General features: G+C 39.3%; 1 protein-coding gene across 6 annotated transcripts in view; it reads left to right on the top strand.

Annotated features, from left to right (window-relative positions):
- The window catches only part of LOC135226565 (AT-rich interactive domain-containing protein 3C-like), a 337,603-nt gene that overhangs the window by 131,769 nt on the left and 191,471 nt on the right, over positions 1-14,363 (top strand). For 4 of the 6 annotated variants that reach the window (XM_064266246.1, XM_064266243.1, XM_064266244.1 and 1 more), the window contains exon 4: positions 10,291-10,335. The exons of the other annotated variants lie outside the window; for them this stretch is intronic. In XM_064266246.1, coding sequence (XP_064122316.1) covers positions 10,291-10,335 — 45 coding nt within the window. The remainder of the gene's footprint in view (positions 1-10,290; positions 10,336-14,363) is intronic. 6 annotated transcript variants of the gene reach the window in all.

The following is a 14,363-nucleotide window of genomic DNA, read 5'->3' as shown; positions in this document are numbered from 1 at the left end:
AATGGAAAAAATCAGTAAATCATAAACGAACATTAGAATACAATAATGTTACACAAAAAGTTAGCTATAATGTATATGTTTTGCCACCATAGTCTATTATGATTTTTTTCTCTTGAATGGTATCCCATTGGCTTATATAAGGACCGATAAGTTTCTTATGTTTTTTGAGCTCCATAATTTGACGTCGTTATCCAACCCTCTCCTAAAAGTAGAAAGTTCTGTGTTTCTCGTCTTTTGTCTTCGTCCTTTGGGTCTATGATACCAAACACAGATGTTCCATTATGGACCTTATGCCATAGTGGTAACAGGAACAATTGTGTTAGGTTGTAGGGGCGTGAGTGCCTCGGGGAGCAGTGCCAGGATGAGCCTTACGTCAAAGCGCGGCCTGGTGAGCAATCCTTCATGTGTCGGGTATTGGATCTGTTTCCTGTTTTGTTAACGGGCGAGGGGCCCTAATGAAGGAATCATGCCCCTCTGGTGCCCTTCCTTCCTCCTCTCCTCATGTGCCTCTCTCTCTCTCTCTCTCTCTCTCTCTCTCTCTCTCTCTCTCTCTCTCATTTCAAATTGTATTTCCACGTACATAAAACACTATTTTCCATATCTTGATCTTAGTTTTCGTGATTTTCTTGAAGACCGCGACAACTTCTCAGGCACAAGTTGTGAAATTGAAACTTTTGTCTTAACCTGGAGGCCAACGGGAGCTAAGAGATTATAATTGTAGTTTAATCTTTGATGAATTTTCTTAAAAACTGAAAAATTCCTATACTCTCCCAATTTGAGATTGTTCTTCGCTTTCTGATCTGCCGATTGTTCTCGTTCATCGTTACCTTTGTGTCCTGTGCTATATCATTCTTACTCTCTCCTGTTCGCTTATTCTTTTTGAATTTTGATTTTAAACTGGTTGGTTTTCCGGCCTCGTTCTCCCTTTTCCCCAAGTTTCTGTTTTTATCGTCTGTTTCCTCTGCGTGTTCTCGTGCTTTCCGTTGATTGGTTCCGATTTGACGATAGGGAGACCCAGTTCTTCCTTCCATCGGCTTCCCCTTGTTTATTCCTCCCCTCTGGCGCACAACCCGAGAATTTCTGCCCCATTGTCGTCATGCCCAGGAATGTTAAGAAACGTTCCTCCTGTGAGGGGAGAAGCCTGGAGGGGTTTCAGATCTCTCCCCTCCCTTCCCCTCCCCCCTCCTCTCTGATGTCCCTCCTCCCTCCCTCTCCCTCCTTCCTTTCTTTTCCCCATTGTTCTTGATTTCCGTATTTGGTTTACGTTGACTTTTGATTTTTTTTTTTTTTTTTCCAGCGGAATGGACAGACTCGAACCGTAGAATACTGCTTAGTCTTCAAAGTGATTGGTACAAATCAAGCAAAATTCTTTCTCAGAATTTATTACCACCGTTTGGAGGAGGAGAGAGAGAGAGAGACGATTGAAGAGAGAGACGGAGAGGAGGGGACGAAGAGAGGAGACGAGAGAGAGAAGGAGAGAGAGAGAGAGAGAGAGAGAGAGAGAGGAGAGAGAGAGAGATATTGGCATCCGCATTTTTTAGTTATTTCCATCGGGTCCTCTTTCACCGGATATGTTTAAATAGGGCCCGAGTTTGATCTCTTCACCCTCATAAATACTTGGAAAGTTGACCGGAATATTCTTTTCCACGTGCTTCTACCACCTATTAATGCAGCTTGACAAATAGCTGTAGAATTTGCACTTGTATATGTATATCATTGGAAAGAATGGAGTTAATGGAAAATGTACTGAAGAATTTGAGAAAGAAAATGGACTTGAAGGTGAGGGAAGCAGATGGAAAGAGGAAGAACAGTGAAGGAATAGATCTTGGAATAGAATGCTGGTGTTAATCAGTGGAGTTATTGTTTTAGTTGTTCAATACGGAAGGAAGATGAAAGGCAGATGTAAATTAATTAATCATCATTTGGAGGCCATCAGGATGTCAGTGAAGAGAATGAAAATTAGGAAAACAGCAGCCGTTGATGAAGTGCATGATTGTAGCAGTGTGATATGAGTGGCTGACCAGCGCGTAGTGCGTATAAGGTATGACTTTAGGATGGAATCACGGGAGTGGATGAGAGAAATAATTGCTTCAATATCCAGATGGAAATTGATAGCGGCGAATGTAAAGGTGTAACGTTAAGACTTATGGTAGGCTATTGAGAATGTAAGACACGTGATTATAGATAACCGATCGTTAACAGTTGGCAAAGAGACTATGGTGATCAGGAATGTGAAATACGTAACAGCTATTGTTGTGGAAGTATTTATTTTTAAATAACTTGTTCATGGGTTTCATCTTTCAAGTCAGTCGTTAAAGCATGAACACGCCAAGACTGTTTTGAGGTTTGGTTTTAGCTATCGACAGAAAAGGAAATAATTGGTCTGTTCTAGATGAATCCCGTTCCTCTCTATGGATAGCTGATACCTCTCTCTCTCTCTCTCTCTCTCTCTCTCTCTCTCTCTCTCTCTCTCTCTCTCTCTATAAACTTCTATAGCGCGACAAGTAACAAATGAAAAATGTATGTTACGTATAGATACATACGTAATGTGAAGTTAGTTATTTTCTTCTGGGGTTTATTGGTAAAATGTGTGATCAGATTACGTAGCCTACATGTGAGACCATCAAATTTGGTTGAAATCCAAGTGAAGGATGATTTGTAGTCTCTTGTGTTCCAACTTGTCACTGGTCACCGATCGGGGTCACCCCCAAGACATCTAAAAGGTCGTTTTGAAAGATGAGTTGTCTGCATCGGTTGGTAATGGTAGAATGAGGTCAGCCTTCAGGGCACCTCTGGAGTCGCCTTTAAGGTCAACCTTCACATCTTTGTTTTTGAGTTTTCCGTCCTGCCCTAGACTCGTCGGATTTTATGTACTGATATCTTGAGCAGTTAGGAGGATACCTCTATTGCTCTTTATTGCCAAGTTAAGTAAGTTTCATAAGTGAAGACCGTGTGAGCATATATTAGTTATATTCTGTAATGAAGTGAACTGTTTTGCTGCTGTAGGAGGTGAGATCATTTTATTTATGGGGTGATTTGATTTTAAAGGTGAATTGTTTACACTATAAAAGACAAGAAAGGCGCATCCAGTTATTATCCAAGGCAGTCATTTTTTCCTCGATGATAATACTGCTTTTATAGGCGCTAGGTTTTACTTATACTTATTTTTATTTATTTATTTTTTATTTTTGCATTATTGCAAAGTGGCTTGATATTTTACTTCCAAGAAAACTGTGAGCCATGATGGATATTTTAATTGCCATTTGAACCATGTTTTACCCACCGAGGAACGTGTATTAAATCCTTTTGTTGTCTAATAGCGAAAGGTCTGACTTCTTTTCTTGTGGCCTAGACCCGGTCATCTCATCGTTGTTGGTCGCAGGCAGTTAGTCATAATGCGAACCGGCTGTTTTGAGCGACATACTAAGTCAATAATATTAACTTCCCCTCTGTCAGTGTAGAGTAGATTCCTTAATACCAAATACTGGTTTATCCAAAAGCAGGGAACTGGGTCCACGTGGGATGATCCTAATTGCACGAAGATCAAAGACTAAGAGGTCACATATTCTCTAAGGTCGCGACAGTGCCTCCTTTGTGAGCTTCCTCCTTGCCATCGGTATTGTACTATATGCGTTCCTCCATTGTAGCTGAGGTACGATGACAAAACCGCATTCAGATGATGTAGCTGCTTCTGGCAAATATTTCAGGTCTTTCATCAAGTGCACCGTTGGGATGTTATGTGACTGACGTGAAGCAAGAAGGCTGGGTAATATAAATCTGCTTTAAAATCGAAGAGGTTTTGGTACGATGTTTCGTTATATGTTGATAGACAGGCAAACAGACAGACGCCCTTCGTAGAAAACTGTCTGAATAGTCAAATTGATGTAATGGGAAGTAAAGGTTATAAGAATTTGAAGCGTTGAGGATAAATTTTTGCATTAGTCTAGGGTAAAAAAAAGTTAAGTTTTATTAGATTTATGAATATTATCTGTTGGTTTAGTATCAATATGAGTACTGTGTCTTAGGACAGTCTACATCACCAGATAAAGTTTTAAAGCATTTTCACCTTGCGTAATCACTTTCTCTTGAAATCAATAAATCAACAGTATTTTTTTTATAGCCTGGCCTTTGAGAAGTATATTGTAGTATTATACTATTATTTCGAAAGAAACTGCATCGTAGTAATCTTCACTTTTAAGACCTTGCTGTCGACGTCATAGATGTTAATCCGTAAGGAATGAACCCATTAATTCTCGTTCCCCCCTCTATCGATCCTCTGAAACTGGATATCTCTGAGATGTTTAATCCCTGGGTGGTAAGGAGAGAGAGAGAGAGAGAGAGAGAGAGAGAGAGAGAGAGAGAGAGAGAGAGAGAGAGATCGTTTATACTTTTGAGAGTTAGAGAAGTTACAATCCACAATTAATTCTGAAATTTTCTTGTCTGTATTTTCGAGAGAAAAAGAGCTCCGCTGTTCACTTACTTCTGGAACTAATCGAATGTCAGTTGTGTGTTTTTGGTTGTGCATTCTGAACTGGGCTTCCAATGTTTTGTGTTGTAAGAAGTTTCGGGTTAGTAACTTAGTCGCAATTACACTTGAACCATTTTACATTAATGGAGTTTGGTTAAATATGTAATATATATTTCTGTACAATAGTAATTTCTTCGGATCACACGAATTCTGGATTTTCACAGAACTATTCGCTTTACTGTAACAGATGGTAATGAAGAATGTTTTATTTTAAGAGGCATCCAAAATTTAACAATATGATCTAGTAATGTACTTTTTTCATTTGTTCTTAAAGATTATTATCAATTTCCTGACATGAAACTCCACTTACTGAACAGTTTTCTAGGATGCCTTGTAAGGAATAAGAGTATTTTTAATCTTTTGACTTTTTAATATTTTTGCAATAAAAATCAGATTGATAACATCTACCCAGAAATTATATAGTTCACCTGAATACCGGCGAATCTACTTTTATCATCATTTGCATACAATGTATTGTTGCCATGTACAGCAGGCGTCATACGTTCCAGTCCTTCCAGTGCATTCAGTGATGTTTCTTTAGATGCGTTTAGATTTCCCTGGAAATGATTAGGGCAGAGCATCAGTCTCCTTGTAATGCGATATTTGTCTCTAAATATAAAGTTGCTAGTCAGAACCAGATGTGTAAACAGAGGATCGAAAAGGGGATATTTTTGTGTTGGGGGCCACATCATCGGCTCCCTTCGGATTTATGACCCTGTCATTGGGCCCAGGAAATCAGAACACATGTTTTCTCTTTCTGTAAGGCAGATCCTCCTCTCCTCCCTCCCTCCCTCCTCCGCCTCCTCCTTCTCCTCCTTCTCTTCTGCTCTCGACTCCCCCAAGGCCAGCTACTTCTCTCCCCTTCCATGTATACCCAGTCCATCTTCTCTTGTGCCACAACATTAGGGTCCTTCGCTCATCCCTCTCCCTTTTCCTCTCCGTGGCACCAGAGCGTTGGTCCTCTCCAAGGGGCACATAGGCCTAGAATTCGACAAGACTGAGAATTGTATTGATGCCGTTCACGTTATCGCCCCTATTGGCACATGATGGGCGTATTACTTCATTCCTCCTCCCCATCCCCACTCCCATCCCCCAATTTTAGGACTACTGCTACTACAACAAACTACCCCTACTGAGAGAATCATCACGTGGGCTTCAGCCCCCACCCCTCCCCCCTATCCTTTCGCCCCTCCCCTTTTTCACGATTGAAAAGGACAACTACAGAAAATTGGTTGGAATTCTTCTAAAGTCAAATAGCGAAATCGCCTCCTGGTAAAATCGTTCCACATGGTTCCTATTTTTGGATGGTCATGATTGGTGCGAGGGGCGAAGGGGTTGGTTGGCCCTTGAGGAAAGAAGGAAGGCGAAGCAATTTCATGGTTCCTACTCCATCAATGACTCCAATCTTCGAGAAACAGAAGAAGTGACACATGGAACGGAAGATATTCGATGGAGATTCAGAAAATAGTGGTGTTGTGCCATCCTTTTATATTCTCTTAATGTCAAAATTCCCAGGGAAAGTTAGCTTGTCTGTGGTTTCCATGATGACAGGACGAATTTCCAAGCAGGATATAGAGTTTTGATCGTCTGATAATTACACTGCTGTAATGTGACCAACTGCAACTATTAATAGTAATAATAACAGGGGAACGTCATGTGCTGCTGAAAGGCATCAACCACCTCGATGTTGGCGCTTCTGATTTGAATTCACTCATTTCGAAAGTTTATAAATTCTGTACTGAAACAACATTTAATTATTATATCTGGGATAGTTGCTTTATTAAAGGTCAATGATACTTATTGAGTTTTTTGGAGTTCCCATTTTCTTATCTTTGAAAGAATTCCGCAAATGTCACTGAAAGCGCTGTTCTTTTCGGTCAGACGTTTCCCAGAAGTCCTTCTCACGTTCCTCCCGCCAAACAGCAGTCGTGGACTTCACCACTACAGTTGTCCCGAACAATGAATTGATTTTTTGATCTCTTGTTGAGTGACGGAGCAGGGACAGGGGCGACAGGAGCGCCTTTCTCTTGCAAAGAGACGTCGAGAGAAGGGGCGAAGCCATCAGAGAGCCCTTCGAGAAACGAATGTGAGCATGTCGTCGGGAGCATCACTGATGACACTGAGATGTATTCTTTACAAAGCTCTAGGCCTCGAGTTATGGCTGCTCGATGCCTCCCTGGATGAGTAGGTCTGGTTTCTCTCGTGTCCCGCTTATAGGCTTGGTTATGATCTCCGCGACACATGTCAGGTTTTTAGCATCTATTCGCGACGTTTTAATAGTTTCTGAAGGGTGCTGGAGGCCGGGTTTCGCTAGCCTTAGGGTATCGGTGGCGGTGGCGGTGGTAGTGGGCAGCTCCAACAGAGGAGCAGTTCTGACTTGACGTCTTCACTTACTATAAACATCTGTACTTAAGGCTTAGGAGATTTCGTCACTTTGTTCGATTGTCGTTTTTGTTCTTTCCTCTGCTTTGTTTGCTTTGAGATGTTAGTCGGACTAGAACTCGAGGGTGTACTCTCCAAGTAAAATTCCTGGCCACATTTCAGTTGTATTTTTTTTACTGGTATGTGAAGGTTTTGCTTTGAGAAATATTGCACAAAAAAAAAAATATCCCTGAGTTCTTTACTCTCTCGAGTAAAAATCCAGGAAATGTTTTGATACAGAAGTAAATAGACTTGATCTCAAGAGGTGGGTAGCTGAAAATTTGGTGTGATGCGAACGGGCAATTTTCCAGCGTTCTTATTACAAAGTTATCCAAAAATATATTTTATTAAATGATTAAATTTTGGTATTTCAATGAAATGATAAAGGCTAAAGGCTCTTCTAAATGGCAACGCCCTCCTTAATGTGAATGTGGTACTTTGAAGAGTTTCAGAAGAAACCAGTTTTCATTTTTGGATTGAACATATTTTCTTCATTATCTTGAAGAGAAATGGCTTATATTCGTGGAAGACAGTACATGTGTGTCCATCCATTTATCTTTTAAGATCACGTCTGTCATGAAAATAGGGCGATGTGCTGTTGCTGCTTATCACAAACATTTTGAGCTGATATGTAGGTGTGGTTTGTAGCTTAAGAGGAGTTCTGTTTAAAAGAGAACGTAAGAATTGTTAAACTGTATACTTTTTTATTGGGTTATTAAAAAGGTGATAATGGCTACCATGACTAAATGGTTATTGCGGGTCAGCCTCTGCCGCATCCTGGCTTCCTCGTCAACTCTTATCAGGGGTCCAGGGGTCATAGGAGATGTACCCTGGGAGGTCATGCTCGGGTAGGAGTGTTGGTATCCGGGTTTTTATGAGGGAGTTGTAGGGTAAAGGAACAGGTCACAAAGGTGACCTGGGAACGTTTTGGGTTTGGGCAGAGAGGGAGAATCCACGGCTACCAAGTGTCACCTTGCCGCACATCGGTTCTCGGTGACACAGTCTAAAGGTCACGGGTTCAACGCCATCTTTCCAGATTTTCCGGATAACAGACGGTCTTGTCGATGGCGGTCGACTGCGGCTTTTGTATCATTTGTCTGTTTCGTCATTTAACGCGCAAGGGTTTCCTCCGAGGCTCCTTGGGTCTTGCCTTAGGCTTACGTAACAATGTTGCTTCTCTCCTGTTGCCTCGTGTTGTGCATCGCAGTGCTCAGTCTTTTCCCACAAGTTCTTAGAGGCTGCGAATCTGGCAACATGATTTTATGCTCAAGTGGAGAGGGACGGGACTCTCTCTACTTTGATGGGGTTTTTAGCTTCATGGAGGAGTTTCCCTTAGTTTACTGGGGTCTTTTCTGTTTATTGCCGTATAAGTATCCCAGTGACTAGTGATTTTTCCTGACATTGTTAAAAGGACGAGAATCTGGCAATACAGTTCTTGCGATTAGCCCTTGGGGACGGGGATTTGTCTTTTTGCCTCATCAGTATCTTATAATTTTCATGGGTAATTTTTGTCTCTTGACAGCGTCTTTTAGCCGTAGTTGGTGGTCCTTTAGCATTCACAAGATTTTTGCATTAGGTCAGCATAGCATACCTATACCTGTGTATTGTGTTTAGTGTCTTTCAAGGTGTTTAGTGTCTATCAAGATTTTAGTGTCTTTGCCTAGCCGATGTTGAGGTAGATGCTAGTTTGTTGTACTCCTCTCTTCCTTCGACTTCATTCATTGATCAGCTTGAAGGGGAATCTTTATTGTTTTGAATTGACATTGACCACTGCATATGCGTTAGCATAAATTTGCAAAATTTTTGTCCAAGTTTCAAGATAACTTACAATGGATAATTCATCTAATGTGGAAATATGTCGTTCCGACTTCTCTCTCTCTCTCTCTCTCTCTCTCTCTCTCTCTCTCTCTCTCTCTCTCTCTCTCTGTTGTGGCCCCCAGCACAGCCAGACTATTTCGGTAGCTAATATCTGGTCCGATTAATCGGGAAGGAAGGAGGCCTGCGCCCTCCGTGCCCTCCTCAACACATGGCTCTAACGTTATGGCCAGGTTACATCGTCGTTTTCCCTAAGATTGTATTTTGTATTTGCGCCTCTCCCTTTCTGAAGGTCTGGGCGTCTCTTTTTTTGAATGATAAAAGTAACAGTCATCATAATTCTTTGGACGCGTGATAATGATGATAATAATTAATATTAGAAAAAGACGATTTCTTTTGACTGGGGTGACCTAAAACATGACTAAGGTGACCTATAACATCAGACCATTGTTGCTACAACGTTATCCTACAACTGCATGATCATAACTGGAACTTTTGTCAAATAAGCACTTCATTATGTAAGAAGGTTGGGAAGGAGTCGAGGAGTAGAAGACATAACGTGTTTGATGAATAGAAAGATGTCAAGATGAATGAATACCAAATAACACTGGATGAAATGCACTAGTGATCAGTAAAAGCATTAATAAGATGAATGAATACCAAATAACACTGGATGAAATTGCATGTGATCAGTAGAAAGATAAATAGATATATAGATAAACAAAACTTGTTTCAGTTTATCCTCGTTCCGGTAAACCCCGATTTCCCAACTAGAGTGATACGGAAGAAGTGCTAGGTTCCAGAACGCTGGTTGCGTGGCTACAGCCTTGCATAAGCAACTAAATATTTCACCTTTGGCAACCCAGAAGCCTCAAGTAGCAGGGAATGTCAAGTAATCCATTCAAAAGACATTGCAGAAAGGAGATGTTCAGCCATTCGGACACAGAATGCTTATCATTACTATTAAGGAAACTGTATTCAGGAAAGCGCGATTGTGGGTGTGTATAGAGGAAAAAGTGTAGACGAGCTGTAGGTGTTTGCGTAGAATTTGTTGAGTAAAGGAGCCAACCAAAATTACATAGAAGTAAAAAAAGGGTAGGTTAGATACAAGGATGGATTGGATTGGATTGCAGTTTATGAAGTGTTGAGTTGATGGCTGTTGCTTACAATAGTGCTGTAATGCACAGCACTTTAAAAGAATGCTCATCACCACTGTAACTTAGAAATGTAAAGATGAAATTATATAAAGGTAATCGTCCCTGTATTTTTATGAGTCTCATCTGCATTCACAAGAAACCACTGAATCTGGAAATTTTATCAATTCATTCTTGATCTAGTTGAAGAATGGATGTGGCAGAACCCTTGGTCTTCATCTCGGAAGCCTCCCCTTAATGCAAACTCTTGTTGAAGTTAAATTATTATTATTATTATTATTATTATTATTATTATTATTATTATTATTATTATTATTGTGTGACGGTTACGTGTTGCATTTATATTTGTTTATTTGTTCGTATTTGTTGCAGGTAGCGTACCCTGCCCCTGAACGTTTCTGGTCCCCGGCAAGTGAAGTAAGTAAAAGAGTCTAAGTGCACAATTTTCGTTCACCTATCACACATTCTGGCCCCTTGTCTCATTATGTTGCGTATGAAGCCTTCTCAGTAGAGTAGTAGTATTTAACCCGCATCCATCCCATCCTACTGCTGCTTGTGCCGTTTACTCACCTTGTCCAGCCATTTTATTGTTCCCCTCTAATTTAAGAAGTATCAAGTGATCAAGATGCCCTGTGGGTACACCGTATTTCATATGTATTTTCAATCATTTAGATCATTGCTCAACAAGTTTAGATATTATTTCTCCTTATATCACATAACAGTCAACGTAGCTTATTAACTAGCTGTTCTACGCAGAAGCGAACACTGGAACAATTAGCCCGAAAGTGACGCTTCGCAGAGTGAGACTTCAGTGTGACACAGGCATGGGAGATCCCGCCGCCTCGCAGTAAAACATAAACGTAAATAAAAAACGGATGAGTGTTGGTGGAGGAGGCTGAGGGGGTGGGTGGGGGTGGGCGGGTGTATTTTAGAGAGCAGGTTCCTTTCAGTCTGATAACGTTGTGACTTTTATATCAACCACTTGAGCACCCGACAAACCTCCGGCACGAGCCCCGTTTTCGTGTGGGTCCATTGTTGAGGTTTTTGTCTACGGAATTGGAAGATGGATCCTACGATGTCAAGAAGCTGGCTCTGTTCATGGTGTTCAAGCAGAAACCGGTGTGAGTTTTATATTTGAACACCAATTTAGGGAAAAAGCACAAAGGAGGGAAGTAGTATAGGAAACGAAAAGTGTTCATGCTGAAATCATTTACGTTACGACTTTCTTACCAATGAAATTAAATTCTTAAACATAAGAATTGAATCCCAATCGGAAACGATAGATTAGTTTGTTGTGCTCAAAAATCAACTAAAACCATATTTTATCTTTTTTTTTTTTTTTTTGAGTGGTAAACTTGTGAGATTATACATTTCGTTTACTGAGCATTGAAAATGTTTAAAAACGAAATAAATTGTAGATTAAAATCATATTGGGGCGGTTAGAATATTGGAAGCAAGGAAGGAAGAAACACATTGAGAAACTATAATTTTCAACTGAATTGAATGACTATTTTCTGATGTGCGTTAATGCGTCGGAGCCTGGGCCCCGATATCAGAAGCCCTTGAAGTGAATGAGAAGGAAATGATGTTGGGTGTTCCCGGGCCACGCTCCCCCACTTACCTTAGGTGGGCCAGCCTTGATAAGTGCACAAGGGGGGGAACGAACCGTCTGTAGTACTAAAAGGATTTTCTGATTAAAAGACTTCCTCCTCCTCCTCCTCCTCCTTCTCCGTTAGTCTTCTTTGCTAGCGAAGACTTCTTAATAGATTAGGCGACCGTTGATGCAAAGGGAGTTAAGAAGCATTGAATAGGCATTTTAATGTCAGCAGCATTAGTAGTTGGGGGAGCTGCAGTAGTTTCGTTTCGTTAGGGAGAGGTTTTGTCCTGTTATTATTATTATTTTTATTATTATTATTATCAAATGATATTGCTACATTGATCATGTATAGAGTCCTCATTATTTCCCTGAAAACAGTTTCCTCTGTTACTGCAACCCGAGTAACGCCCCGATTCATCAGTTCCAGTTTTTTTTTTTTTTTTTTTTTTTTTTTTTTTTTTTATATATATTAGCAAAGTAAGTGAAATTGAATCACATCGGCACATTACTCGCCAGTTGCAGTAAAGAGAGAAAAATGTTATTAGGAAGATAGAGAAAACACTATACACGATCAATGCAGCTGATGATGCAGCAGTATTATTCAATAATACTTGTTTGAAAGAGGGTCTCCTACCGATATATTATTATTATTATTATTATTATTATTATTATTATTATTATTATAGAACAGACCGACACGAAAAGATGATTGTGCACAGCAAACTTCCGCTGAATAAAAGGCCCAGATATGAAAAGTATGTACAAAGAACAAAGATCAAAATATTATTATTGCAGAAAATAGCTGTTAAACATTACTCTTGTATACGTATAATAATTGTATTTTCGTAATTTTCTTGTTGTAGCTGCATGCCATGTTTTTATATGGCCTTTTATAATAATAAAAATGATAATAATACAAGATGACCTTCAAATATAGATTGTTATAGTTTAACTACCACCAATTTCATTTGATATGAGATGAGATAAGATTCCTTGTATAATCATATTTGATGTATAGCTTCCATTAGGATGGTATTGTCCCTGAATTGTTTATGGACATATTTGGATAGGGAGGCTGAGAGAGGGAGGGAGCCAGGGTCCCCGGATAGTATACGGTTTTGTGTACAACCTGTAGGCTTCCGGGAAGGAAATTCTTCTCCGGGCATATCGTCGGCTCTTATCCAACCATTCAGAGCTATATCACGCAATATGCATCTGAGGCGGTTTTCCTAATTTTATCCTGTTAGTGGCGTGTATTATATAACTATTAATAGCGGATTGTAGCGTAGGATTGTTAAGATGGTGTTTATTCGCCATCAATTTAAGATGAAGCCCTAAACCGTATCCGTAGTCATCTGGACTTCTTGTAGTGTTTGTTTCATTGTATTTGAATCGTCATTAAAGGAAGATAAGACCGTAATCTCACTCTTATCCGGACAACGTCTATCCCTAAGAAGAACAATAGGGGTTTCTATGTAAAGGAGGGAGGGAGTGGGCGGTGTGCTTAATGGCTGGTTCGAATCATGTCTTGCTTCACCGGAACTCTTTTATCATTCGCGATAAACGACAATTAGAATGATGCCACTTCCTGACTCTCTCTCTCTCTCTCTCTCTCTCTCTCTCTACTCAGATTAAGCTTAGGGACCCGTGTGCGATTTTTCTAGTAGGGGAGGATGGACGCATTACCTAAAATCCGATACGCCTCTGTTAACTTCAGCAGTGGATTGTGTACGTAACTATTAGCCGACTTTTGTGTAAGAAGAGAGAGAAGAAGAGAAAAGAAGAATTAGGGAAAACTAGGAGTAAGCGTTCATTGCTGTTAAAATGTACACCATTAATACAGAAGGGCCTTTACAATATAATCCTTCGAGAGAAACAATTCCTAATAATCTCTCTCTCTCTCTCTCTCTCTCTCTCTCTCGTCTCTAAATCTCTCTCTCTCTCTCTCTCTCTAATATATATTCTATATATATATAGATATATATATTATTATATAATATATTATATTTATAGATACACATATAGACAATATATGTTACAATATATGTTATATATTATATATAGAGATAGATATATATATATATTTATAAATTATATTATACATATTACATTATATTGTTAACATATATAGATATTATATATATAATAATTATAATAATATATAATATATATATATATATATAGTAATATATATATTAATGTAGATCTAATAGTATAATATTATAGTATATATATTTATTTATAATATATATATAATATATATCTTAATATAATATATATATATATATATTATTAATATATATTAACTAATATAATATATATATGTAGGTATTTTAGAAAGAGAAGAGAGAGAGAGAGAGAGAAATGGTGTTTTGTCACAGTTTCCTATTCTCCCCATCACCTACCACCTTCGGTGTGTCACGGGATTTTGGCATATAGTCTGCTTATTTGCAAACATTTGGAAGACATTAGTTCTTCGCGGATAGAAGGTGATGGCGCTTGTTGTCTTGTATTATCCTAATGACAGCCATTCATTTCTTGTAGTGGCTGTGTCTCGAGAATAAGATTTCCTTGATAAATGAGAAAAGGCTCAGCGGAGATATAGTGCTGACTTAAACGACCTATTAGACCCGTGTTGATGAATTTTAATAGGTCAGGTTAATTCATTTTGAAATCTGCTACTCGTCTTGCTATTGGTTTCGTTAAGTTGATAAAACCTGTGACGTTTAGTTATAATACAATTAAAATAAAATATAAAATCAATGGGAAACTTGTGATCTGTATTTTCTTGGGTTAAGTACAGTAAACACGCTGTATAACTATAGACACCACAAGCCGTATTTGTTTA

Source organism: Macrobrachium nipponense, chromosome 14, assembly GCF_015104395.2.
Source record: "Macrobrachium nipponense isolate FS-2020 chromosome 14, ASM1510439v2, whole genome shotgun sequence".
Taxonomy (NCBI): Eukaryota; Metazoa; Arthropoda; class Malacostraca; order Decapoda; family Palaemonidae; genus Macrobrachium; species Macrobrachium nipponense.
Note: the sequence above shows the minus strand (reverse complement) of the source record. Positions and strands in the feature narration are given on the sequence as shown.